Source organism: Myotis nattereri, assembly GCF_964212035.1.
Source record: "Myotis nattereri genome assembly, chromosome: 4".
In the NCBI taxonomy this organism is placed as follows: domain Eukaryota; kingdom Metazoa; phylum Chordata; class Mammalia; order Chiroptera; family Vespertilionidae; genus Myotis; species Myotis nattereri.
Window position 1 is genome coordinate 34,306,684 of NC_138079.1, and position 26,351 is coordinate 34,333,034.

A 26,351-nucleotide genomic window follows, 5' to 3' on the forward strand; every position below is an offset into this window, starting at 1 on the left:
ACTGAAGAATGACTGAATCAACTCATTTGCCTCATGGGAAATCCCTTTATAATGAGCCTTTTTTTTTTTTTTTAATAAAGAACTAACATTTGACGCATATAAAGTTTTCTTAGAATGCCTCAGCTGAATCTTATCTATCAGCAATGTAGTTTATGCCCTGGCTTGTGTGACTCAGTTGGTCGAATATCGTACCAAGTACTGAAAGGTCACCAGTTCAATCCCTGATCAGGGCACATCCCCAGGTGTGGGTTCAATCCCTGGTCGGGGTGCATACTGGAGGCAGCTGATTGATATTTCTCACATGGATGTTTCTCTCTCCTGCTCCATTCCTCTCTCTCTCAAATCATTTTAAAAAGCATATCAAAGAAATTAGGTTATGTGTTTGCCTGAGTACTTTCAGAAAGCCTTTGCAGCTTCCTAGGAGTGCACCTTTTCACGTAGTTTCCTGCTTACCGAGAACAGTTAATTAATGGGCTCTGGAAAGGAATGAGACCAGGGTGCAGAGGGTAGCCATCAGGTTGTCCCAGTTTGGGTTGCTTTACTCTTTGGAAATGGGTGACTAAAAGCTGCCCAGGCCTACATGGCCTGTTTTTCAGAAAGAGCTGGATGGAAGCTAACATGGGGCACTCCTTCACGGCCCTTGGCAGCAATCCTTCAGGGAGTGGTATAGATAGCAAACCAGACAAGCTGTGTCAACCTGTAGTCTCTAACTGCTGTATTTACCTCAGTTTCTCCCCATTGCAAGCAGGTGGAAGACCGGGGAGGTGAATTTGTGAGAAATCTGATGTTTTTCTTTTTTAGAATGCAGTTGCAACATGAGTATAGGATAGCAGTTAAGAATATGGGCTCTGTAGTCAGGCCTGAGTTTAAATCCCAATTCCACACCTCCTGTGTGATCTGGAGCAAGCTACTTTACTTCTCTGTGTCCAGAAAAGTTGGGTTCATAATACCTGCCTCTTGTCTTATTAAATAAGAAACAAATTAAATAAGAAAATGTATGTAAACTCTTGGTATAGTGCCTGGCACAGTAACTGGCTCGCTAATATGTACAAGTTTCTAGCTTAGGATCCTAGATGAAGTGTGGCAAAAGCTAAAACTGTGAATTCAAGTTTGAACTTGCTGCATTTGAGACGTCCGTGGGCCTGGAGCTTCAACTAGATATCTAGCTGGAATCAGAAACCCGACTTTTTTGAATGAGTACAGGAAGAGAAGCTAGCAAAAGAGGCTGAGAAGAGATAGTCAGGAGAGGACTAGGAAGAGGACTAGAATACCAAAAGTAACAATTTTGACTGTGTTTACTGGTAAAAGTTGATTTATTCTAAGGCATTTATCTCTAAAACATTCTGCTCATAAAACTGTTTGATCCTAAGCCAAATTGAAAGATCGTTAAATGAAAAAGCTGAGGGCAAGCCGAAGCCGGTTTGGCTCAGTGGATAGAGCTTCGGCTTGAGGACTGAGGGGTCCTAGGTTCGATTCCGGTCAAGGGCATGTAGCTGGGTTGCAGGCACATCCCCGGTGGGAGATGTGCAGGAGGCAGCTGATCGATGTTTCTCTCTCGTCGATGTTTCTGGCTCTCTGTCTCTCTCCCTTCCTCTCTGTAAAAAATCAATAAAATATATTTAAAAAAAAAAAAAGAAAAAGAAAAAGCTGAGGGCAAAAGGGTGGCATTGAAAAAGCCAGAGAAATAGGGGCAGGTCCAGCAGGGCCTTGAATGTAGCTTTGATCCTGAAGTCAGTGGAGTCAGAACTTGATCCTGAACCATGGCACTGAAGGGGACTGCCATGATCAGATTTACATTTTAGGTAGTTTACTCTGTAGGCAATCTGGAGAATTGATTGTAAGACATCCAGAAAGTCTCCTGGGTTTTTGACTTGGGCGACTGAATGGATACTGGTGATCTTCACCGAGATATAATATAGGAAGGAGACAGGCTTGGTTCTGAGGGGTAAGGAAGATGGTCAGTTTCATATTAGACATATTGGATTTGAGGTGGCCATTGACATCCAAGTCAGCTACCCAATAGTTTTTAGATACATGGGTCTAAAACTCAGGGGAGTTGGGCTAGAGCAGGGGTGGGCAAACTTTTTGACTCGAGGGCCACAATGGGTTCTTAAACTGGACCGGAGGGCCGGAACAAAAGCATGGATGGAGTGTTTGTGTGAACTAATATAAATTCAAAGTAAACATCATTACATAAAAGGGTACGGTCTTTTTTTTTTTTTTTTTAGTTTTATTCATTTCAAATGGGCTGGATCCGGCCCGCGGGCCGTAGTTTGCCCACGGCTGGGCTAGAGGCACAGATTTGGAGGTCTTTAGCTATGGCTAGCATATGCAGCCACACAGGTGGGCCAGAACACCCCAGGAAGAGTGTATAAAATAAAGAGAAGAAAAGAGAGCACAGAACTGAATCCCAAGAAACACTAGGGAATCTTAAGGAAGGGAATAAAGATGTTAGATGATGGAAATTGTGAAGATACAGCCAAAGACATAGAACGAGAAGCATAATCATTATCACAGATGTTACGGAAGGAAAAAGTTCCAAAAAAAGAGGGAGTTAAAAAAAATCCCAGCCAGTGTTGCCCAGTGGTTGAGCATCAACCTATGTATGAGGAGGTCACAATTTGATTCCAGGTCTGGGCATATGCTCACGTTGTGAGCTTGATCCCCAGTGGGGGGCATGCAGGAGGTAGTCAATCAATGATTCTCTCTCATCGTTGATGTTTCTATCTCTCCCTCTCCCCTCCTTTCTGAAATCAATAAAAAATAGACTTTTTTTTTTTAAAGAAGGAACAAAACACTGTCGAATATCACAAAAAGTTAATTTAGGTAAGTACTAAAGGATTAGTTGGATTTAGTAAGTGTCAGTTGGATTTAGTAAAAACACTAGGGACCCTGCTGAGAGCAGTTTTCTTTCTTCTTCTTCTTCTTTTTTTTTTATGAGGCCAGGACCCAGATTGAAATAGGTTGAAGAGTAAGAGAGAGATGAAGACATGAAGATGGCAACGCTGGCTTGACCACTCTGAAAAATCTTGGGAATGAAGGGAAGGGGAGAAATAGAGGTCATTTCTAGTGAGGGACCCAGGATCAAGGAAGTTTTTGTTTTATTTTATTTAGATGAACACACTTAAGCACTCAAGCATGTATACGTTTGTAAAGAGGCACTGTAAATGAGACCTTTAAGACTCTACTAAAAAAGATACTATTTCATGGAGTGATGTCTTGGAAGAGATCACATAAGACTCTCTCACAGATTGAGAAATTGGTTTTAGATAAGACAAATACATCCATTGGGAGTAAAAAAGAACGAATGTTATAGATGTAGCTATATTTGTAGGTGGGAATTTCTATCTAATGGCCAGCAGGGTTAGCTAGTGACAGTGAGAAGAGAAATTTTGGGAAACTGATCACAGTTTGAGATAATTGGTGTGGGATTGGGGGAGCACAGGGTGACCTGGATGGATTTTCCTGAAGTCTTGAGAGTCCAGCATTTGAGCTGGATAAAGACTATGATAAAATAGCAGTTAAACCCCATAGCCCTGGTTGGTGATCTGGATGTAGGAATAGAGAAGGTGGCTGTTTAAAATAGTCCTGGGCAGAGGTTTTTATGGTGTATCTAGCAGAAGGACTAGAAGCCGGGCAATTGGGTTTTTAGTGAAGGATGATTGAATTGATAGATGTGGCTCACTTCCAACATTTGTGTAGCCTGGACAACAGTATAATTGGGAGATTGCCCTGGCCCCCTTCTGTACCATGAGGCGCCGCACATGTACCTGGACTCCCCCACCTGTAAGTGCAAGCTCCAACCATACTCTCCCCTGCTAATGACTCTCCCTCAACCCCAGCAGCATGTACACCAAGGGTGCACTTCACCCTCAGGGGGACTGGCCCAGGGAAGAGGCCCACACAGGCTCTGGGGGCCATTTGAATAAGGAATTCTGGAGTCCAGAGTTGTGTGGTGGGGGTGGGGGGAAGGTGGATGTAGGCTCTGCCTGGGCACCTCCTCTTAGCTCTCTTGAGAGGAGTGTAGAGGCAGGAGGGCAGAAGTAGGAGTCATCACCTAGGTCTAAGCAGAGCTACAGAAGAAGCCTGTTAGAGTGAGAAAATAGAGGAACCAGGGAACTGGAGGTCTAGGAACAAGAGAAATAAGAATCACAGGTGTAAAGTGGGAGCTGAGAAGACAGATCATGGTCAGAGATTGGAATACTATCAGAATGTACTGCCTCTGAGGAGCATCTCCAAGAGGTGATAAGAATAAACGTGAAGGTTCTTGGAGTGAAGTAGGTCAAAAAACTGAAGTTAAGGGAGCGATGTAGCTCATCCATCTACCCTTTTAAAGTCTCACCAGCATAATTTTGGAGCTTAAGATGGAAAGGACTTTAAGACAAAGTGGAAAAGGCAGTGCTCTGGGAAGAGGTTGAGGAGGCAAGGAAGTTCAGTTATCAGGAGAGAGACTTGGAGTATAGGAGAGGTTCACCAGTGGGAGATGACTTAACATTGGGACAGCGGCAGCAGTGTGAAACCTGCAAGGATGTTCACAACGGAGAGAAAACTAGGCTCACGGATGTTTGATATGTTGAGGGTCTAAGACAGGGGTGGGCAAACTTTTTGACTCGAGGGCCACAATGGGTTCTTAAACTGGACCGGAGGGCCGGAACAAAAGCATGGATGGAGTGTTTGTGTGAACTAATATAAATTCAAAGTAAACATCATTACATAAAAGGGTACGGTCTTTTTTTTTTTTTTTAGTTTTATTCATTTCAAGCGGGCCGTAGTTTGCCCACGGCTGGTCTAAGACCAGGCAGGAATCTTCAGGTAAAATTTTGTAACTTGGTTAGCATAGCTAATAAAATTAACTCTCCATTGTAAAAATAAGGATTTGTGAAATTTAAACAATCTTGTAGAAAAGCCACTTTTAAATTTTAATCATGTTGTTAGTACCTTTAGCCCTGTTCCTTGTAGAAAGAACTAAAAGTCTGTGGCTCTTGAAAGGCGTGCCTCGTCATACTAGGTGTACTGGTTAATAATAGCGGATTTTGTCATCAAAGAAAACAATAATTTCCAGAGAAACATCAAAAGTGCTTTATTCAAAGTAATGTCCATCGCTAGCTACACATTTCCCCATCTTTCAGGTAATTTGTGGATACCGTCCCAATAGAACTTTTCTTGTTTTGAGGCAAACCATTCAGAGACCCCATTTTCCACTTCTTCGTACGATTTGAAGTGCTGCTCAGAAAGTGCGTGTGCCATTGATCAGAACAAGTGGTAATCTGAAGGAGCAAGGTCTGGTGAATACGGCGGGTGGGTTAATACTTCCCAGGCAAGATCTTTCAATGTGTCTTTAACTGGTTTTGAAGTGTGTGATGGTGCGTCATCATGAAGCAAAATTACTTTGCAGTGTCTTCTGGAACATTCTGGTCGTTTCACTATCAAAGCATGGTTCAAATTGATTATTTGTTTTTGGTAGCAATCGATATTAATGGTTTCACCTGGTTTTAGAAGCTCATAATACTAGTAAGGAGAGGGGTGACTTAGTTAAATCAGTGAGTGCAAAAAACAACTATATGAAGAGTAAGAATCAAGATTAGAAGGGGGCGGTTCAGATGAAATGGAACAAGGTAAATAATTTAAATAAATATAAAGTAATTACAGTCTGGGTGGTTGATGAAATGCAGCCCTCAGTAGGAGCTTGTAGAGAAATATTAATTCCAAAGTAAATACTAGGAATATTTTCGAAGTGTTTTTGAAGAATTGGGGCAAATGTCAAGAAATGCCATGCAAACCATGTGCTACAACACAGTAACACTACAGGGAAAGGATGAGAACATGGATAAAATGTAAATTGTGGGGAAAGAGAAGTTAGGACATTTTACATAATGGAGTTTCACTCGAGTCCTGATTCTACTAAGACACATTTCCCTGCATGGATGTTTATTTGTGACGATGACGGGAGATGGTGTTGTTGTAATGTTTTAGCCATACCAGTCCCATCCATCTCCTTTCAAATCTATAAGATAATACAAGTGTAATATGCTAATTAGACAGGACATCCTTTCGGATGACCTTCCAGTCGAAGCTGGGGCTGCGAGGGAAGCCCAGGTCCCGGGTGCCTGCCGGGTGCCTGCCGGCGTCAGGAGGGAAGCCCGGGTCCCGGGTGCCAGAGGGAAGCCAGTGCCGGCAGCCTAGAGAAGGAAGGCCTACTCTTGCACGAATTTTGTACATCGGGTCTCTGGTAAATAATGAGCATCTGTTATGTGCTCAGCAGTGCAGTGAGCTCAGGTTAGGGTTATGACAAAAGAAATGTGCCATGGTTATTATGCTTGAGAAAGTCCTAGTCTAGTGCAGAATACAAGACAAGCCAATCGAACAGGTGAATGACAGTAATTTAAATGAATGGCACAGATGAAAGATGATAGAAGCTCAGATCTGGATGAACTGGAATTGTCAAAGAAGCCTTGATAAGAGGAAGTAGAGGCTTTTAAACTATGCTTCAAAAGGAAATGAATGCAGCAAGTCTCAGAGCATTTCTGAAAGTACATTCCATAAAATGTTTTGCAAAAATTTTAAGACAATGAACTCAAAATAGCTGTGGCATGCTCATTTGTCCAAATGAAATTCTGCAACGTGGTGGTCTCTGTCAGAATCTATGCCACTTGCTTTCTTTGCCTAAGCACTTCATTTGTGTAGTGGACACAGGAGACTACAACTGCACCTTCCTGTCAATCCCAGTATAGTTTCTGTACTGTTTCTTATTAGAAATTGCAGAGTTGTGTGGTTGAAAGTACTTTAAAGACTGAAGAGACCATGAAGAAGGTGTGGTTGGGACAGAAATAATAAAGAGCCTGGAAGTTTGTAGGAAAAAAACAACACCACCCTAGTGTTTAATTAGATAGTAGACATCTCTGATGTAATCTAGATTTTAACTTTCAAATGTACATAATAACCCCTGTAGAAAAAGACAGGATCACACTCTGTTACCTGTTTTCAACTTTTATAGCTCTCAGTTGCAAAAAGTCAGTTTTTAAAAATCCTCACCAGATTCTCAAGCGAACAAGCACCGTTGCTGGAATGACTGCAGGTGCACTCACCAGTTTTCCCAACCAGGTACGGAGGCCCTTAAGAGCAAGAAGAGAGAAATGTACCAACATTCTAAGCATTGAATGAGCTTGAAATGGTAACACAAGGGGAGGAGGAGGGATGCTCGGCAAAATGACGATGGAAGAAGAAAAGCAGATACAATGCAGATAGAAAAATTCTCAGTAGATCAAAATGTTTTCATTAGCCCTGACCGGTTTGGCTCAGTGGATAGAGCGTCGGCCTGCGGACTGAAAGGTCCCAGTTTCGATTCTGGTCAAGGGCATGTACCTGGGTTGCGGGCACATCCCCAGTAGGAGGTGTGCAGGAGGCAGCTGATCGATGTTTCTCTCTCATCGATCTTTCTAACTCTCTCCTCTCCCTTCCTCTCTGTAAAAAATCAATAAAAATATATTTTAAACAGATGTTTTCATTAGAAGCATAAGGGGATCCTTCAGTCTTCATTCCTTTTCTTTGATAACAAGAATTCTAAATCATGAAGTAATGAAATTAAAAATTCCAGAAGACGAGAAAAGACGTTATAATATAAAAAATTTAATATGTTCTGTTGACTCTGGAAATCATGATTTCTATTGTCTGCGTCTTTTTACCCCTTCCACATTCAGGGAGTATTACTTCAAGGAAGGTGTAACTTTTTATTCATTGCAGTAGAGCTGTACAAGGGTGATCATAGGTATATTTGTACAGCCAAGGCAGGGTTGCTCACATCTTTATCATTTTAACTGAGTTAAAGTCAGGTGATGCTGTGACCAAACACAGCCTTTTGATAAATGTTAGGAAATAAATTGGTGGAGGTCATCTTATCAGTGAAATATTTGGAGTAATTTTGTTTTAAAGCTGTTTAACAATAATGAAAATGTGTCCATAATACTTGGTTTATACTAAGAAGAGTGGTGAAAAGAGCAGGGTATTAAGATACAGAAGTCCTATGTTTTGTCATTAGTCATCCACTTGCCGTTCATTGCCTGAGAAACCTCATGGCCAGCCTCTTCACCTGTGCGGAACTTCCTTGGGAGCCCCATCAATCAAGGTCATGGCTGACTCCTTCGAGGCCTTAGTTCTGTGTGTCTATGAGGAATTGGGGGAATAATTATTTTGGAAACTTTTAGCCAACACCACACACTGAACTTCACATCCCTGGTATTTTAGGCGACCACCAAGCTTAGAAGACCCTCCAGTCACTGGTCATTTCTTGTATTCCAACCTTTATAATTCTTTTTCCTGTGCTCATTCCTTTATCAGTTTTCATTCCTTTATTAGTCAGTGCTCTGTGTGAGCCAAATAACAAAACCACATTCAAACTGGCCTAAACAATAGACTCACATAACTGGAAAGTCCAGCTGTCGGTCAGGCTTCAGGATTAATTGATCTAGGGGCTCAGTGATGTCAGTAAATATCTAGTTTCCTTCCTTCATTTTTCTATTCACAGTGTTTATTTCATCCTAAATCAGGTTCCATTCTTTCTCATAAGCTGGATGCTGGCTGTAGTCAAGGACACAAGCTTTCTCATTTATACCCAGTAGGAATAAGACCCTTTCTCTCGCAGGATCTGAGGTAGAGGCAGCCACCTTTAAAGATCATGGACTATGTGGGGGATGCATGGATATGGGAAGAAAACGCATATATAATTAGATGGGGGAGAGGTGGGCTGGACAACCAATACCGATGTAGCTGTCTGCTCTAGACTTCTCCCTTGTTACTTCTGGAGCTCTGGTCTTGTGGTAAACATACTCCACTTTGTCATACTCTGGATGGTCTCTTCTCCTTTTAACCTTTCCTGAAATCCCCTCAGCCCTGAGGAAAATACTTCTCCTACACCCATCTTTTCTTCCACATCTCATAGCACAAAGTAAGGAGGAAAATCCACCTCTTTTGTCCCCCAGATCCTACCTTGCCCCCAGTTACTCTCCCAGGCCAACACTTCTTCACCTTGTATAAAACCACTGTCGAGGCTCGCAGTCTGGTTTTACCATTCTATACCCTGCCCACAATGTCTTCTCCCAATCACCTGGTCAGCCCATCCTATTCTTTGAAGACTTCTGTCCCTGGTTCACTCTTCCTTTCTACTCCCAGGCCCAGCTGTCAAGCTGTGGACTTCAGTGTTCATCGTAGACAATTTATCCAATACTAGGATGTCGGCTCTTTGCATTCTTCAACTTGTTTATCTCAACCATCCACTTCCAAGAAAATATGCTGGATTTTGTCAGTCTGTTTAGCTTTTCAATTCCTAAACCCAGACATCTCACATTTTTATTACAATCTAACTACTCCCATTTTATCCATTTTATTGACCTTACTGAGATTGTAGTCTTTTAAAACAAATTGCTGTCCATGCTTTATATGCCATTTGTTCCTATCTCCTTTGACCTTTCTCTAAATGTCATTTAAGAATAAATTTAAAAAATTAGTTTCAAGTGGAGTCATGAAAAATGATCAATTGCTTAAAATATATATTCAAACAAAACAGAAATGTATATTTATTTCTAAATATTTTGATGTAAGATGAAGGCTTTTTTAGCAACTATGAATCACTTGATTGGAATTCCTCACTGTCCTTGCTTAACTACATCTAAAATGTACCATTTTTAAATTTCCAATTTTTTTTTTAAGTGGAACAAGAACACACCTAAAGACACACATAATTAATCTGAATCAGAAGTCTTCTGAATCATCACAATTCTTTACTTAAACTTCTATTACAGCCGGGTTTTGTTTTTGTTTTTTTGGTTGGCTTTTTAGTCACTATCTATTAAAAAGTATTTCCAAAACAGTTTAGCTAAACAGCAAATCATTCTGTTTACATACATTTAACCGGTTAAATATTTAAATTGCATAAAAACAAATAGTCATAAACAGGTTTTGGAATTTGACCTTTGGTGAATATATAACTCAACTGGTTAAAGGAGAAATGTGAAAATATATTAGAAAGTAGTCTGCCAGCCTTGGGTCCATCAGCCAGTGTTTCACATCAGAGACTTCAGTTCATGTGGACAGACAGCATGTAGATCTCCCCAATCTTCCATTGCCTCGGCCCCTTCCAGCTGCGCAGGCCCCTTCCAGCTGCGCACCGAGTTAGCTACCTTTGTTTTCATGCCAGAGAATTGCTTAGGTGTACTCTCCAGTTTTCACCTTCTTCACACCTCTTAACAGTAATCTGACTTCCACCCCTGTCACCCCACTGACACTGCTCTTGCCAGAGTAATCAATGGCATTCCTGTTGCTAAGTTCAACAGGCTCTTCTGTCTTTCTTTATATTGTTATTCGCTCCCTCCCTTCCTTTAATATATATTTCTTTATTGATTTCAGAGAAGGAGAGAGATAGAAACATCAATGATAAGAGAGAATCATTGATCAGCTGCCTCCTGCACACCCCCTACTGGGGATCGCACCAGCAACCCAGGCATGTGCCCTTGGCCGGAATCGAACCTGGGACCCTTCAGTCCGCAGGCTGACACTCTGTCCACTGAGCCAAGCCGGCTAGGGCTCACTCCCTTTTTTAATGCTTACTTTTCACAACTTCCTAGACCCAGCCTGGCTTGGCTTTCCTTCTACCTCAGTGATTAAACCAGAGCTAGAACTCAGTTCTTCTGTTTTCACTCTGCAGATTCCCCTGGGCCAGTCCAACCACCCCTCTAATTACCATTTAATATTAATGTATTCCACTTACATGTGCCACAACCACTTGGCATGTCCAAAGTTGAATTTCTCACCCCCACCCCAAAGAGCCACCTCCTCCCCTTTCTCAGTTCCCTATTTTAGTGATGGCACCACCATCCATTTCCAACACAGAAACCTGGACATCCTCCTTGACTCTCTCACCTCCCCACACATCCATTCAGTACCATCTCATATTGATTTTTTTTAAATCACTCCAATTCCCTTTATTTTCTAGTTCAGCATGCCAAAATTTTATGCCCTAAATACAGTAATAGCTTTCCTCTAGAATGATTTCTCTTTTCCAAACTTTTCAACTCACTATAATTTAAGTGATTTCTCTAAAATGCATATTTTATTTCCTCTCTCACCTGATTAAAAGACTTCAATGGCTCTCATTGCCTTCAAAATAATATTGAACTTTTTTTTTTTTAATTTCAGAGGGGAATGGAGAGGGAGAGAGGGACAGAAACATCATTGATGAGAAAGAATCATTGATCAGCTGCCTCCTGCATGCCCCATACTGGGGCTTAATCCTGCAACCCATGCATGTGCTCTGACCAGGAATCGAACCGTGACCCCCTGGTTCATGGGTAGATGTTCAACCACTGAGCCACACTGGCCTGGCAGGGTTGAACTTTTAAATGATTTACAAGGCTTTGCATTCAGTACTTCCTACTTACCTTTTCAGACTTCTCTCTCCTTAAGCCTTTGGCCTTTGGATAGCACATTGTCTAGATCTTGGCTTGCGCATTTCTCCTTCTAGACAATATTCCTAGAAAAGTTCCTTTTGTGGCCTTTCAGAGTTCCCTCTGCTGACCCTATCATAGCCCTCATCTCAATATAGTATAATTGCCTATCGATCCATTTGTCTTCTCCACTGTATTGTGATAGCATGGTCCCAGTCAGTTCGCCTTTTTGTTCTCGGCACCTATCACAGTGACCAGACACAGTACACGCTCCTAAATATTTGTGAGTTTGTGAGTGAATGGCCTTGAGCAAGTCACTTAGCTTCTCTGAGCCTCAATTGCATCATATATTTAAAAGGGAACAATGTCTGACCTACATTATACGGTTGTTTTAGGGTGTTGTAAAATAATAGGAATGAAGTTTAGCGTAGCAGTTAAGAGTGTGGGATCTGGGTCTATACTACCTGCTTTTTTCTTTTTTTTTAAATTTATTGCTGTGACATTGGTCAACATGAACATACTAGTAGAGGTTTCAAGTGTGGGTTTCTGTTACAAGATACTACCTGGCTTTTAACCCTAGCTCCCACCATAGTGACCTTGAGCAAGTTACTTAACTGCGTTTTAGTTTCCTCTTTGGTAATACAAGAATAACCATAGCATCTGCCTCGTGGGGTTTTTGTGAGAACTGAGTTAATATGTGAAAAGCACTTAGTACAGTGCCCAAACACAATAAATGTTAGCTATTAATTGTAACATTTTTATTTATAAGCTCTAAAATTACCTGTACACACAAACACATGCATCTGTAGATAGATGCACACATGGCACCAATTATTAATTTGAGTATTTAGGGCAGGGGTGGGCAAACTTTTTGACTCGAGGGCCACAATGGGTTCTTAAACTGGACCGGAGGGCCGGAACAAAAGCATGGATGGAGTGTTTGTGTGAACTAATATAAATTCAAAGTAAACATCATTACATAAAAGGGTACGGTCTTTTTTTTCAATAGTTTTATTCATTTCAAACGGGCCCGAATCCGGCCCGTGGGCCGTAGTTTGCCCACGGCTGATTTAGTGGGTTGGAGGACTATTATCCTTAATTTTTTTATCCTTAATAATTATCCTTAAGTTTTTCTTTTAGAATAATGTCATAACTATACCAGAGTTTATTTTCCAAGTTTTAAATTCAAATTCCTATTCTTGATATTTTGGTAAAAAAAATTTTTAACTGGTGTTCAACCTAAATTTGAATGCTGAATCCCAAACATTTTTGAGACTGCATAAGTAGTAGGTGGCCATTGCACAGGAAAAACATTTAAATAATAAAAATTACTGGTTTAATTTATAAAGTACAATTATTATGTTTTTGACATGTAACTTTATTTTTCTATGATTAATTACACAAACAATTTAATGTTTGGAAAATACAAATTTAATTAAATCTGTAACTATTCAAGAAAAAAATATAAGCATTGATGGGTTTTTTCTGTATACTTACTTTTTATTGAATTTGTTAATGTTACAGAGCTCTTGCACTGCCAAAGCATGCCTGAGAATTCAGAGAAAGAAATGGCACAATAGACAGCCTATTCACCATCATACAGTATATTAAAACTTGATTCATGTGCATTTTGACAATTTCCCAATTTTTAAAAAGCTCTAATAAGAGTTGATGTTAAATCCCCTTTATATGTATAGTACAGTGTGCCATTAAATAAGTTCCACATATCCATATCAGTTTATTCCTCAATAACATAACCTTCAACATTTTGCTGGGGGGGGGGGGGGGCGGGAAATGCATATTTTTCAGAGAAAACATGTGGCTCAAGGTCCAAGAGATTTAAGAGTTTTGGTTCCCAAATGAAGTCTTCAGTTTAAGCAGGAACCCAACCTCTCCTTGGCTTGCTCAGCAACTCACCCAAACACATCAGAAGTCAGGCATCCTGCCTGCCACCTGGAATAACACCGGCATTATTGCCCAGAAAGAGTGGGCGGGTCCTGTCAGGAGATCCCATAAGCCCCCAGGAGTCCGAGTCCCGCACTGACACTTTCACAGGAGCGTTGTGCATATGTGTTCAGCGGAAAGAAATTGCTCAATTTTATTAAAAAGTTCTCTTTTATTTAAATTTAATTAGATAATACCCACTTGTCTATTGACTTTAGATCGACAGAAATGCCTAATTTTTATTCTCTTTCTGATTCTCTTTAGAATTGGTGGTTGCAGGATTTTCTTCAGAATGACTCTGGGGCAAGAAGTGATGTCTCCTCTTCAGGCGATGTCTGCCAGCACTGCGGCTGGCAGGAATGTGTTAAGATGGGATCTTTCACCAGAACAAATTAAAACAAGGACCGAGGAGCTCATTGTGCAGACCAAACAGGTGTATGATGCTATTGGAATGCTTGACCTTGAGGCAGTAACGTATGAGAACTGCTTGCAGGCACTGGCTGATGTAGAGGTGAAGTACATAGGTGAGTAGGATGCAAAAGCACATCAATATTTCATTTTGTGGGCATCATAAACCATTGTACGTGTTCTGTCTTATCAATCCGTTTTCCAGTTTCACAAGATATTGATTTTTACATAATGATTAATTAATTGCTTGGAATTAAGTTACCTCGCATTAAAATTTTTTTATTATGTTAGCAAAGGTGCTCTAAAATGTACACTCATTACAGCTGCTTTTTGGAGTGCATCGACAGTATCTATGAAAACTTTTAAGAAGTTCAAACCCTGGCCTAGTAATTCCACATCTATGTATTTAACTAAGGAAATAATCAGATACAGGAAAAAATCATCTATAAATTTATGTATAGATAGATACTCTCATAAGCAAAAGCTTGGAACAACTCCTAAGTGTCAACTAATAGAATGACTAAATAAATTGTGATACATTCACCCTAACACTGTAAAGCCATTAAAATCATGTATAACCCTGGCTGGTGCGTGTTAGTTGGTTGAGCATCGTCCTTTGCACAGAAAGGTCACCAGTTTGATGCCTAGTCAGGGCACATACCCAGGTTGCAGGTTCCATCCCCGGTCAGGGTACATACAGGAAGCAACCATTCGATGTTCCTCCCCCTCTTTTTCTCTCTCTCTAAAAGTCAATAAAAATATTTTTAAACATAATAACAAAATAATGTTTAGATGCAGTATTTAATGACCTAGAGAAAAGGACAAAGAAGGAAAGCCAAAAGAAAATTTTAATAACAAATTTTAAAATAATGGTTAGTATCTTAAATGGTGGGCTGACAGTTGACTTTTTTACTTTTCTCTTTATGCTTTTCTCTATCTTCCATTTTCCCTACACTTAAAATGCATTATTTTTATTATATGAGTATGGCATTCTCTGAGTTATAAGAAATGAAGATTCACAGGAGTTACCTCTACGGGTTGGATATATTTGGTAGGATAATTATGACTAAGCAGCCTTGGCTGTGTATCCACACTTCATAAGAGCATGGATAACGTAAACATTAGTATGTCTTTTGGAATTTGGAAGGTTGTCTAGAACCCTCCACAGCCCTAGTGCCCTGGTCATCGCTCTACCCTCCCCAACCCCTCAACACCAAGAGCTCCCTGCTCTCTCCCACCACAGTGGGGACTTGGCTATTCTCCCTGACCTCTGCTCTTCTGTTTCAGTTTCTGCCTCAGCTACCAACTGCATCACTCTCATCAGTGGCCACGACTTCTTGCTACAAGTCCTGAGTTTAAACTCTGAATAAAAAGGATCTGATTGGTCTCGTTAGTCCAAGTCAAAAGGGAAGGGGTTGGCCCCCATTCGGCAGAGCTTTCCCAGTAGGCAATTTCATATGCATCTCCCACCCTATATATGGTTTGTCCCACGTTCAGATACGAACTTCTTTATTCACTTATGGCCAAGTTGGCGTGCCAGCCTGGTAACTTATGTATACACTTAACAAATATAAACATCAGTGGGAGGAAAAACAAAAACAAAAAACTTATTTATTATATTTTTCCCCAATAATGCATCTTCTAAATATAGTTTTAGGTTTGTGATGTATGTTCTTACTCTCTTATAACTTTTTCTTGGTGGATTAATCATCCAAAGAATAGCCTTTTAAAGACTAACTTTCTCTTATCTGTGTGTTCTCATTGTTCATTCTACCTCCAGCAAGAGCTGTTAAAATCCTTCCCATTTAGTGTCAGTTACTAGACATCAGCATTGTTTATAGTTTGGCAGCTAGAGTATAAGTCTGGTTTCAGGTCTTTGTGGGCAAAGTTAGGAAGGAAATGGTTTGCAGTATTATTATTTAAGAATATGTTTCCAACTTTAGGTTCCTATATTTTATGATGCTCATTTGAGTTCTTGAGCAATTTTGCCCTTCTTAATAATATTTTTGAGCTTATTTTAAAAGTAAACAGAAATGATAACTATTAGTTAATTATATCACTTAAATACTATAGGTATTAAAATTTAAATCTGTTTTATTCTTTATTTAAGAGACATAAAATTATAGACTAAGTCAAATCCTTAAAAATAATTATCTAATTTGATTTTTAAAAACACATTATTAATGTATTGAGATATTTGTGACAATTTTTTATGCCTTTATTTGGAGGAACAGTGTTTTAAGAGGACTAATAAGAGTGAGGTTCGAAACCGGTTTGGCTCAGTGGATAGAGCGTCGGCCTGCGGACTGAAAGGCCCCAGGTTCGATTCCGGTCAAGGGCATGTACCTGGGTTGCGGGCATATCCCCAGTGGGAGATGTGCAGGAGGCGGCTGATCGATGTTTCTCTCTCATCGATGTTTCTAACTCTCTATCTCTCTCCCTTCCTCTCTGTATAAAATCAATAAAATATATTTAAAAAAAAAAAAAGAGTGAGTTGGCTTCTTTAATTGTACAGTTTCTTGGTATATAAAAGAGAGCTCTACTGTTTACCATATATCACAGGTGTAAACTTTGCCTATTTACAATACCTTTAAAGTACCATATATAAAATAAAAATGTATTCATTGTCATAGTATAACCACTACCATCACTATAAACCATACTCATTGTTCCTATAGTATGGATTATTACATTGACATTAGATTTTTGCCCAATTAAAGCCACACACAAAAAATATGTGAAAAACCCAGAACCAACTTTAATGTGTAAAAGTTAGAATGGGCTACATTAGCACCATCATTTAACAGGAATAACCCCAATATTCAGCTCTTTGCTGGATGTGTCTACTGAGTTTCCCAGGAATCCTCTGAAATTGTATGGAACTCATTGTTTGTATGAATGTTTGCATTGGGGAGGAGGGGTATGTAATTTTGATTAAATTATTTAAGAAATCTGTATGCAGGTTAATAACTTCTATTCTAGCCCGGCTGGTGTGGCCCAGTGGTTGAGCAGCAACATATGAACCAGGAGGTCACAGTTCTATTCCCAGTCAGGGCACATGCCCAGGTTGCGGGCTCAGTCCCCAATAGGGGGCACGCAGGAGGCAGCCAATTAATGATTCTCTCTCATCATTGATGTTTCTATCTCTCTCTCCCTCTCCGTTCCTCTCTGGAATCAATAAAAATATATGTTTTATAAAGAAAAAAAAAAGAACTTCTAAATTAAAGCCACCCCACTAACTTGGTGTGCTTGTGTTTTAAACATCCTCTGCCTCTGCCTCTGCCCCTGCCCCTGCCCCTGCCCCTGCCCAGGCTTGCACTCCCTGCTTCTCCAGCCTCTCCTTTTGCCCACCATCCCACCATCCTCTAAGGCCCCGCCTTCTCCGCTGGGCGCTGCACAGTGGCCAGCCCTCCGCGTTGCTGCCTTTCAGTTACTATCCCACTCATTTAGCAGCTAACCTGCTCTGTCCTGCATTGTCCTTTGTCTCTTTATGTGCTGTTCCCCACCACCGCTCCCCAGATTATAAAATGCCTTAGTATAAGAACTATGTCTTTATTTTTCTATATTGCCAGTTAGTAAATTACACCCAAAGAATACTTTAATAAGTGCCCAGTGCACACCCTATTGTTCCTTATAATGCCACTGGGACAGCCAGGCTCTGTATTAAATGCTGTGTCTTTTTATAGCCTTAGGAACTTTTACAGAAAGTGTAAAATGAAAACTTTTGTCAGGATAATCATTCATCTAGACAGGAGGTATTTTTTTTAATCCTGACTTGAGGAGCCCTTACAGTTTTCCCCTCTATTAACAGTGGAACGAACCATGCTAGACTTTCCCCAGCACGTCTCCTCTGACAAAGAAGTACGAGCAGCAAGCACAGAAGCGGACAAAAGACTTTCTCGCTTTGATATCGAGATGAGCATGAGAGAAGATATATTTCGGAGAATTGTTCATTTACAGGTAAATGATGTTATGAATCCCTTTAAAAGAAAAAAAATCTACAATAAAAAAGTAAAAACCTTTGATCAGCAATAAAAAGTACTTGAATGCTTCTAGATTTTGTTTCTAATTGTTATAATAATGGGCATAGCACAGTGTTATATAATGTTATATTACACCACTTAGGTTTATGTTTAGTTGCTTGCCGGGAGCCGGTCCATGCTTGCTGTTTCAAGGGACCTGGCATATGTGGCATACTGTTCTTAATATGTTTGCTCACCTTCTTGGCACTATGTGTTTTAACCAAGGTCTCTGAGAAAGGTTGTTTCCCCAGGTAGGGATTTTCCCCTGAAGTTAGGGAGGGAATAAAACCTCTTAACTAAGTGCCAGGTGGGTAATTAATCACTTTAACTACGAACAATCATGCTTAAGCTACATAATCCTTACTCCCTGGAATGGAGATAAGAAACGCCCTAACCTTTGAAATAGAGATTGATAGGATTGGAATCAACTGGTATAAATACAGATGTAAGAAGACAGAACAGAGAGAGAGACAGAAATTGGCACAGAACCTACACAGAATGTTCTCTAGAGACAGAAGAACTTCGCTGGAGAGAACATGGCAAAACATCCTGGACAGAAACTGGCCTCAGAACCTAGAGACAGGCCTGACCGGTTTGGCTCAGTGGATAGAGCATCAGCCTGTGGACCAAAGGGTCCCAGGTTCGATTCCGGTCAAGGGCATGTACCTTGGTTGCGGGCACATCCCCAGTGGGGAGTGTGCAGGAGGCAGCTGATCAATGCTTCTCTCTCATCGATGTTTCTAACTCTCTATCCCTCTCCCTTCCTCTCTGTAAAAAATCAATAAAGTATATTAAAAAAAAAAAAAAAAAGAACCTAGAGACAGAACCTAGCGAAAGAACATGGCAAAAGATCCTGGACTGAACCTGACTACAGAAATTGGCAAGAGAACCTGGACAGAACCTGGCTGGAGAACCTAGCAAGGGAACATGGCTACAGAACCTGGCTAGAGAACCTGGAAAACCTAGCAAGAGAACATGGACACTGAACCTGGCTGGAGAACCTGGACAGAACCTGGCTGGAGAACCTGGAGAACCTGGCTGGAGAACCTAGCGAGGAAACATGGCTACAGAACCTGGCTAGAGAACCTGGAGAACCTAGCAAGAGAACATGGACACTGAACCTGGCTGGAGAACCTGGACAGAACCTGGTTGGAGAACCTGGAGAACCTGGCTGGAGAACCTAGCAAGAGACAACATGGACACAGAACCTGGGTGGAGATCCTAAGCAGAACCTCTCTGGAGATCGAGACCAGAACTTGGCTGGAGATCCTGGCTAGGCTGCTGATCAACTGAACGCTTTCTCCGTGTCATTCCTTCTTCGCCGACTCCGTCTACGCCTTTGGGGACCCCTGGACCCGCTGGGGTTGGACCCCAGCAGTTGCTGATTATATTCACCTAAGATTAGAGACCAAATATAAAAGAGTATACATCTAGCTCTAGCCAGTTTGGCTCAGTGTATAGAGCCTGCTGACTGAAGGGTCCCAGGTTCAATTCCGGTTAAGGGCACATGCCTGGATTGCGGGCTTGATCCCCAGTAGGGGACGTGCAGGAGGCAGGCAATCAGTGATTCTCTCTCATCATTGATGTTTCTGTCTCTCTCCCTCTCCCTTCCTCTGAAATCAATAAAAATATTTTTTTTTAAAGTATGACACATTAAAAGAGTGTACATCTACAAATCTAAGGCTGCTTAGCCATCATGAACTTGATGGTTCAATGTAAATATCTCTTTAAATTTTCAAAATATTACAAGATATTTATTAGATCAGATCAACTAGAAGCAAATGGGTTTGAGTTGTTTATCTGTAAATATCATGTGCTTTTGGCCATCATACCGACAAATGTTGATGCTGCATGCCATAGTCATTCCTGTCTGTCATCCTCACATTTTCCAGGACTCAGGGAAATTATGTATAATAAATGTTGGAGGTGCGTCTGCCATGAGTGTTTTGGTCTTTTCATAACCAGTGTTGATTTGCTTTCTAGTATTTTTATCCTCTCTTTGCTTTGAATTTTTATTTTCATGACACCTCAGCAATTTGGAAAATACCCAAAGTTTTATATAATTTTAGGCATTTTTGTTTAATTTTACATGTTTCTTTATGCAAAAATCTCAAAAATTTTGTTCCTTTTAGCAAGTTGAGAGTGTTGAAATAAAACAGCAGTGTTATTCAAATAGTTTATTTGTAACTCACTACAGAATATGTAGTCATGACTTATTTAGACATATAAGAGTATATGCTGTCTATTCCCTCATATCAGATGAGCATTTTTCAGCCTGTTATCTGTAATCTCAGTGATTCAGAATTGTTCATATTTGGCACTATAAAAATAACATTGATTAAAAGAACTTTATGATTCTTTATTAGTTGTTCCCTTTTTTCTTTTTGACCTTAGTTATTATTCTGTATGATTCAAATCATGACCTTTATAAACTTTTTATTTCATTCCCAATAATCGAATTTCCATTCTACCTATGTATTATATATGTATTTTTAAACTTTCCTCAGAATTTTTAATTTTCCTTAACTCTGTTTTCATCCTGACTTCTAAGTTCTCATTAGGGATTTTCAAAATCACATTTCCCAGTCCTGACAAAGGTTTCCCACTTGTTGGCTAAAAACCAGCAAAGATGAAAAAAGGTTTTACAGACACTCTTTCCAGCCATAGTGGTAAGAAAAATGTACAGTGTCTTCATGTCAAAATAATCCAGACATGCAGTTTTTTATTCCAGTGGTCTGCTACGTAATAAGTACAGAAGAGGGATTCTTTAGTGAAAATAGTCTGAATTATGCAAGCTAAATTGGGAAATACAGTTATCTGATGTAATATTTATATTTTTTTAGATCTGTGGGCTTTGGTCTTGCCAATTCATCTCAGCCAATTAGTGATTTAAGCAGGAGACTTTTGACATAACGGTGTAAATGAATAGATCATGTGATTAAGTATTGTGATGTACTCTAACAGTCATGGAGACCCAGTGCCGAAATAAAATACAAGATCCCAGAACCCAAAGGTGCCCTAAAACTTGTCCCTTTGCTAAGCTCTTAAAAGCCTAGGGATCCCATAGAAAGCATCAGCTCCCTTGCCTCAGTTTCTTCCTTAGGCAGGCCCCCCTCTTTTGTGCTCCCTAAGTACTCACCTCTCTTTTCATTGACTACATGATGGACATATTTGCTGGTGCATCCTTTTTTTCTTCATACGACTTAAAGAACCTCAAGGATATTCATCTCTGTTTGCCTGGTGCCTGGTGTGAATAGGAGCTCAGTGGACGCATGTTGAATGGATCTGAACTGGCCCCAGTTAAAATGTGGCTCCGTGCAGTGTGGTTCCCCACTCCCAGGGCCCTCATTCTGCCTGTGGCCCGCACAAAAGCAGTGAATCTGGTGATGGCATGTTGAGTTATCAGTCAGCAAGCAGACATTTTGGCACTTCTATCCTAACTGTAAGCAGTTGCCTAAGAAAGTTCTCTTCTCAGTAACAGGATAGGAACCTAACAGTGTACTGATTGGGAAAAAAAAAAAAAGAAAAAAAAAGGAGACCTGAAAAATTGCAAATACCAGTATAACACATGTAATTAAGTCATACCTCTATGTCAGCTTTTGCAATAAGATATATGTTATCATACTCTGTTGTCTTATATTGTCTTATATTTCTTAGCATACCTGAAGTTTATGAATCAGTTTCTCTAAATGATACTCAGGGAATATACTAGCTTAATTCTCAGAGCTCTTTTAACAGTGTTGTAATTTCTACTTTGTATACACACTGAAATAATTTTTCATTTACATATTTTAGAAACTGGAAATGTGAAGGTCTTGTGAAGAAAAGGACAAAAAGTCATGGGACAGAAAGCAGGGGGGATTTGGGGAAAATTAAGAAAATTTTTCACTTTTTTATTATGAAATTCTAAAGAATTATGAATTAAGGATGTTAATGTGGTTGTATGGCATACTGGGCAAAGTACTCAACTAAGAATTTGAAGGAGTTATTTCTACCCCCATTTTTACCACTAAATAGCTATGTGATCATAGGAAACTCATTTACCTTCAGTCTGCCAAATGAGTATACAAGATACAAACGTACGTGTAAGAGTGTGTGCGCGCGCGCGCTCGAGTTCACACTTACACAAAAGCCCTTTGCCACGGGAGGAAGTTGGGGAGGGAACTAAATCTTGTCACCACAGAGATTTAAAAAGAACTCTGCTGTCATATAAATTGGAAAATTACTTCAAAGAACTTCAGCCCCCCACCCACCCTACTCCTAAAGAAGAGAAACTTCACGCTGAAATGCCTGAGACCTGGTTCCGATCCAAGGGGATTAAGTTCTGGTTCGGGAAGGAAGGTGCAGCTGCAGCAGAGCAGCCTGGAAGTGCTGAGTCCCTCCTTGGAAGGCCTTGGGCGGTAATTCCAACCTTGCCTGGCGAGTGTAAGGGAGAATATTATGATCCGCTCTGGGACAGGAATGTGCGTTAGAAGCACATTTTAGAAGTGCCTTACTCTTACCAGAGACCTCTGGAGATTCCCCAGGACCTCAGCGTCTGACTGGCAAAGGGCGTCTGGTTACAATTGAGGCCGATTTTTGTGGCTAGTCACATATTTCGGTAATGGTCATATTTTAATTAGACCTACTTCAGGGCTGGTTTTTCTCAGAATATCCTTCCACCTGTTTATATATACTTGTATTACCTATTTGGAGAGTAAGTCGTCTTACCTAATGTAGAGCATGAAGTTGGAGTTGACTATGCTGACTATCTTCCGGGCTTTCTGAAGTAGCAGCCCAGCTATGGCAAATCCTACTGAAATAATTTCTCATTGGCATATATGAAGAAAAGGACAAAAGGTCATGGGACAGAAGGCGGGGAGGATTTGGGGGAAATTCAGAAAATGTTTCACGTTTTTATTATGAAATTCTAAAGAATTTAGAATAAATTAAGAATGGTAATGTCTGAGAGCCATCCTGAGTGTAGAATAATTCTGTTTACACCAGCCGGTGAGACAGATGAGCCTCTGTCCTGACCTCAGGACTGAATGTACCCAGTGAACCCTGGGAACCAAGTGCCCACACTGCTGTCCAGCTCTGGGCTGGCTTCTGTCTTGACTCACTGCCCTGCTGGGAAGGCTCCCTGCCCTGCTGGGAAGGCTCTCTGCTCTGGATCTCCACCTGCTCACTTGGGTCCTTCAACTTACCCAGGCCCTTATCAATAGGGATATTTTCCCTCTCCCTCCACTACACATAGCTACAGCCTATGTTCTCCCCTACCTTTCGACATCCACCACTGTACCGTCTAGAGACTCCTGTTGCCATGCCTCACACCTCAGGACAGACTTCCTGGCGCTGTCAAGCCAGCCTCTATCAACTCAGGTGAATCATCACATCCGCATGAACACTGCGATTTGAGCCACTAGCCATCCCCAAGGGAACCAGCCCACATCGCAGTTATCTCCCTGGCCATTCTGGGTGTCTTCCCATTGCAGACACCTGCTGCTGAGATCCCAGTGTGTGCCAGTACCAGCTAGAGAGGGTTCCAACTCCGGTCATGCCTGCATGCTCAAAAATGCTCTAAGGACATAAAGGAGGTTATTATGGAAAAATGAGTAATTGTTCTCTGCCTCCACTGAGGATTAAGTCAGAGGAAACTGTGAGTAATGTATGCACAACAGGTGCTTTACTACTGTGACATAATATTTTTTATCGGGAGGCAAGGTGAGATACAGATTGTTTTATTAAGTAGCACCCTCAGAGTACAACTCTACTTACCTGCTACAACAAAATGTAAAAAAATTACAGAATTATTGTAGCAAAAGCCTTGCATAAACAATATAAAACACAGGCTCTAAAGCAGTGATGGCGAACCTTTTGAGCTCGGCGTGTCAGCATTTTGAAAAACCCTAACTTAACTCTGGTGCCGTGTCACATATAGAAATGTTTTGATATTTGCAACCAGAGTAAAACAAAGACTTGTATTTTTGATATTTATTTTATATATTTAAATGCCATTTAACAAAGAAAAATCAACCAAAAAAATGAGTTCGCGTGTCACCTCTGACACGCGTGTCATAGGTTCGCCGTCACTGCTCTAAAGCGAAGATCTAATTGGGCCTTTCTAAGATCTAATTAGTTGGGGAAATACAAAACTCCGGGATGGACAGTCCAGGTCTTCCCTGGAGAGAGAGTGCAACCAATGGCAGGGTCCTAATGCTGAGCGGTCTCTAAGGCTCTAGAGGCAAAGGCCCTCATTGCCTCTCAACCAAACAATTTGCTACTCCCCTGTCTGGAGTCCGTTTCCTCCGAGGGACCACACACTGGCCAGCCTTCCAGATGTGCCCTGTATATTTTGCCACCTGTTTGGAGTAAATACCTTGCTACGGCTCATCCCCTAGGGCCCTTCGTTCCTTTGAGCGAGTGCCGTTCGTGTTGCTGCTGGCAGGTTGAAATGCACTGTCCAGTGTTCCTCCTGTGTGCTGTGCGGACTCCTTTCCCCCATGTATTTGTTCATGCGCAGCTTGCTGCAGCCCCCTGATCTCTCTCGCTAAATGACAGTGAGGCATTTTTAAAGTGCTAGAAGCCTTTATCCAGCTGTCCTTTTTTGGTATGTTGGCCAAAGAGTCCCACTCTCCACTCTGTATTATTTGCCCTTTATATTTATGCCTGCCTCTCAAGTGGAACCAGGTTAGCAAATGATAGAAAGTTAAATCCAGATGATTTGTGGGAAGGAATGTGTTTTGTGAGAAAGACCACTGGGTCATAGAGAATACTGAGAAGGCGGTTATGCAAATGCTTCTATGATCACGCTCTCACATGGTGCGGGCACTCTTGATTGTGATGCAAGGCAGGGCAATTCTGGCTAGCTTTTTGTTTATTTAAATTTTCTGTTTTAGGTGAGCAGAGGCTCATGAAAGCATAAAAGAAATTAGGTCTTCAAAAGGGCCTGAATCACCTATGTGCTACATAGCTCAGCAGAGATGATGAATAACTTTGCTCTGGCCTCTAGTTTATCATTTACTGACACTGCTGTAACAGAATGGTTGTCACACTCTTTAATTTCAGGAAACCTGCGATCTGGGGAAGATAAAGCCTGAAGCCAGGCGATACTTGGAAAAGTCAGTTAAAATGGGGAAAAGAAGCGGGCTCCATCTTCCAGAACAAGCCCAAAATGTGAGTTTATGTTCCCTTTTCTTTGTGGGGGGAAAAAAGAGAGTAAATAAAACAAAATGCAACGAAAAAACAAACAGGAAATAAGGAAAGACGTGTTTTTAATGTGGGAAATAATGCATAATAGAAATCCATTTACAATGTATTGGATAGTCAGTGGTTTCAAATTCCACAACTCCTATCCACCTCTTGGTGACTGACAAAAAGCTGGTAACTTAATTTTTCTTTAACCCTGTCCAAGTTTTCTTTCTTTCATGTGTGCTGGGCCTATTTTCTCTGCTCTATCTTACCTTCTCTAATACCTAGTTCCAGGCCTTAATAGTTGACTTGTGTTTTTATTCCTTTGTTCTTACAGAGATAGGGCACTGGTAATAAAATCCTTATGATGGGGCCGAAACCGGTTTGGCTCAGTGGATAGAGCGTCAGCCTGCGGACTGAGAGGTCCCGGGTTCGATTCCGGTCAGGGGCATGTGCCTGGGTTGCGGGCACATCCCCAGTGGGGGATGTGCAGGAGGCAGCTGGTCGATGTTTCTTTCTCATCGATGTTTCTAACTCTCTCTATCTCTCTCCCTTCCTCTCTGTGAAAAATCAATAAAATATATTTTAAAAAAAAAATCCTTATGATGGGAAATTATAAAACCAGCACTTTAAAGTGGAATACCCTGCGATTACTATATGCCCCTTAAAGGTAGACAGATCAGCTGCTAAAAAATGCTTCTAAACTTTTTCTTTTCTCTAATGCCAATCAAATCTTACAGTTTCAGAAATAAACTCGACGGTAGGATTAATTCATTCTTTGGAAAAGGAAAAATGATTTATTTCCAGGTGATTCTTCTAGGCCCGTGGTCGGCACACTGCTGCTCGCAAGCCACATGCGGCTCTTTGGCTCCTTGAGTGTGGCTCTTCCTAAGCCTTAGGAGCACTTTAATTAAGTTAATAACAATGTACCTACCTATATAGTTTAAGTTTAAAAAATTTGGCTCTCAAAAGAAATTTCAATCGTTATACTGTTGATATTTGGCTCTGTTGACTAATGAGTTTGCCAACCACTGTTCTAGGCAGTAGAACTAGAAACTAGTTTGAAAGGAGTGTAGACCATGTGATGTCAGCATGGCAGATAGACCTGAAGGCACCACTGAGGTACAGGCACCTTTCTCCCACCTGCACGCCCTTTGAACAACTTGATCCTCTTCATCCTGGTTACAGGAAAAGTGGGACTGATCTCACTTATCAGACTTGCCCTGGTCAATCATCAGTTCTGTTTGGGGCATGAACACTGTGTTAGTTAAAATATCTTTGGTTGCAGCTAACAAAACCCTGTTGGAACAATTTAAATAATAGGAGAGATTTACTTGCTTGTATAGCTGGAAGGTCCAGAGGTAGTCAAGCT

The 26,351-nt window shown here is 40.8% G+C and overlaps 1 protein-coding gene across 4 annotated transcripts in view; it reads left to right on the forward strand.

Moving 5' to 3' along the window:
* NLN (neurolysin) overlaps positions 1–26,351 on the forward strand; it is a 134,393-nt gene that overhangs the window by 22,045 nt on the left and 85,997 nt on the right. For all 4 annotated transcript variants that reach the window (XM_081089981.1, XM_081089980.1, XM_081089978.1 and 1 more), the window contains exons 2-4: positions 13,644–13,903; positions 17,599–17,747; positions 24,857–24,964. In XM_081089981.1, coding sequence (XP_080946107.1) covers positions 13,644–13,903; positions 17,599–17,747; positions 24,857–24,964 — 517 coding nt within the window. The remainder of the gene's footprint in view (positions 1–13,643; positions 13,904–17,598; positions 17,748–24,856; positions 24,965–26,351) is intronic.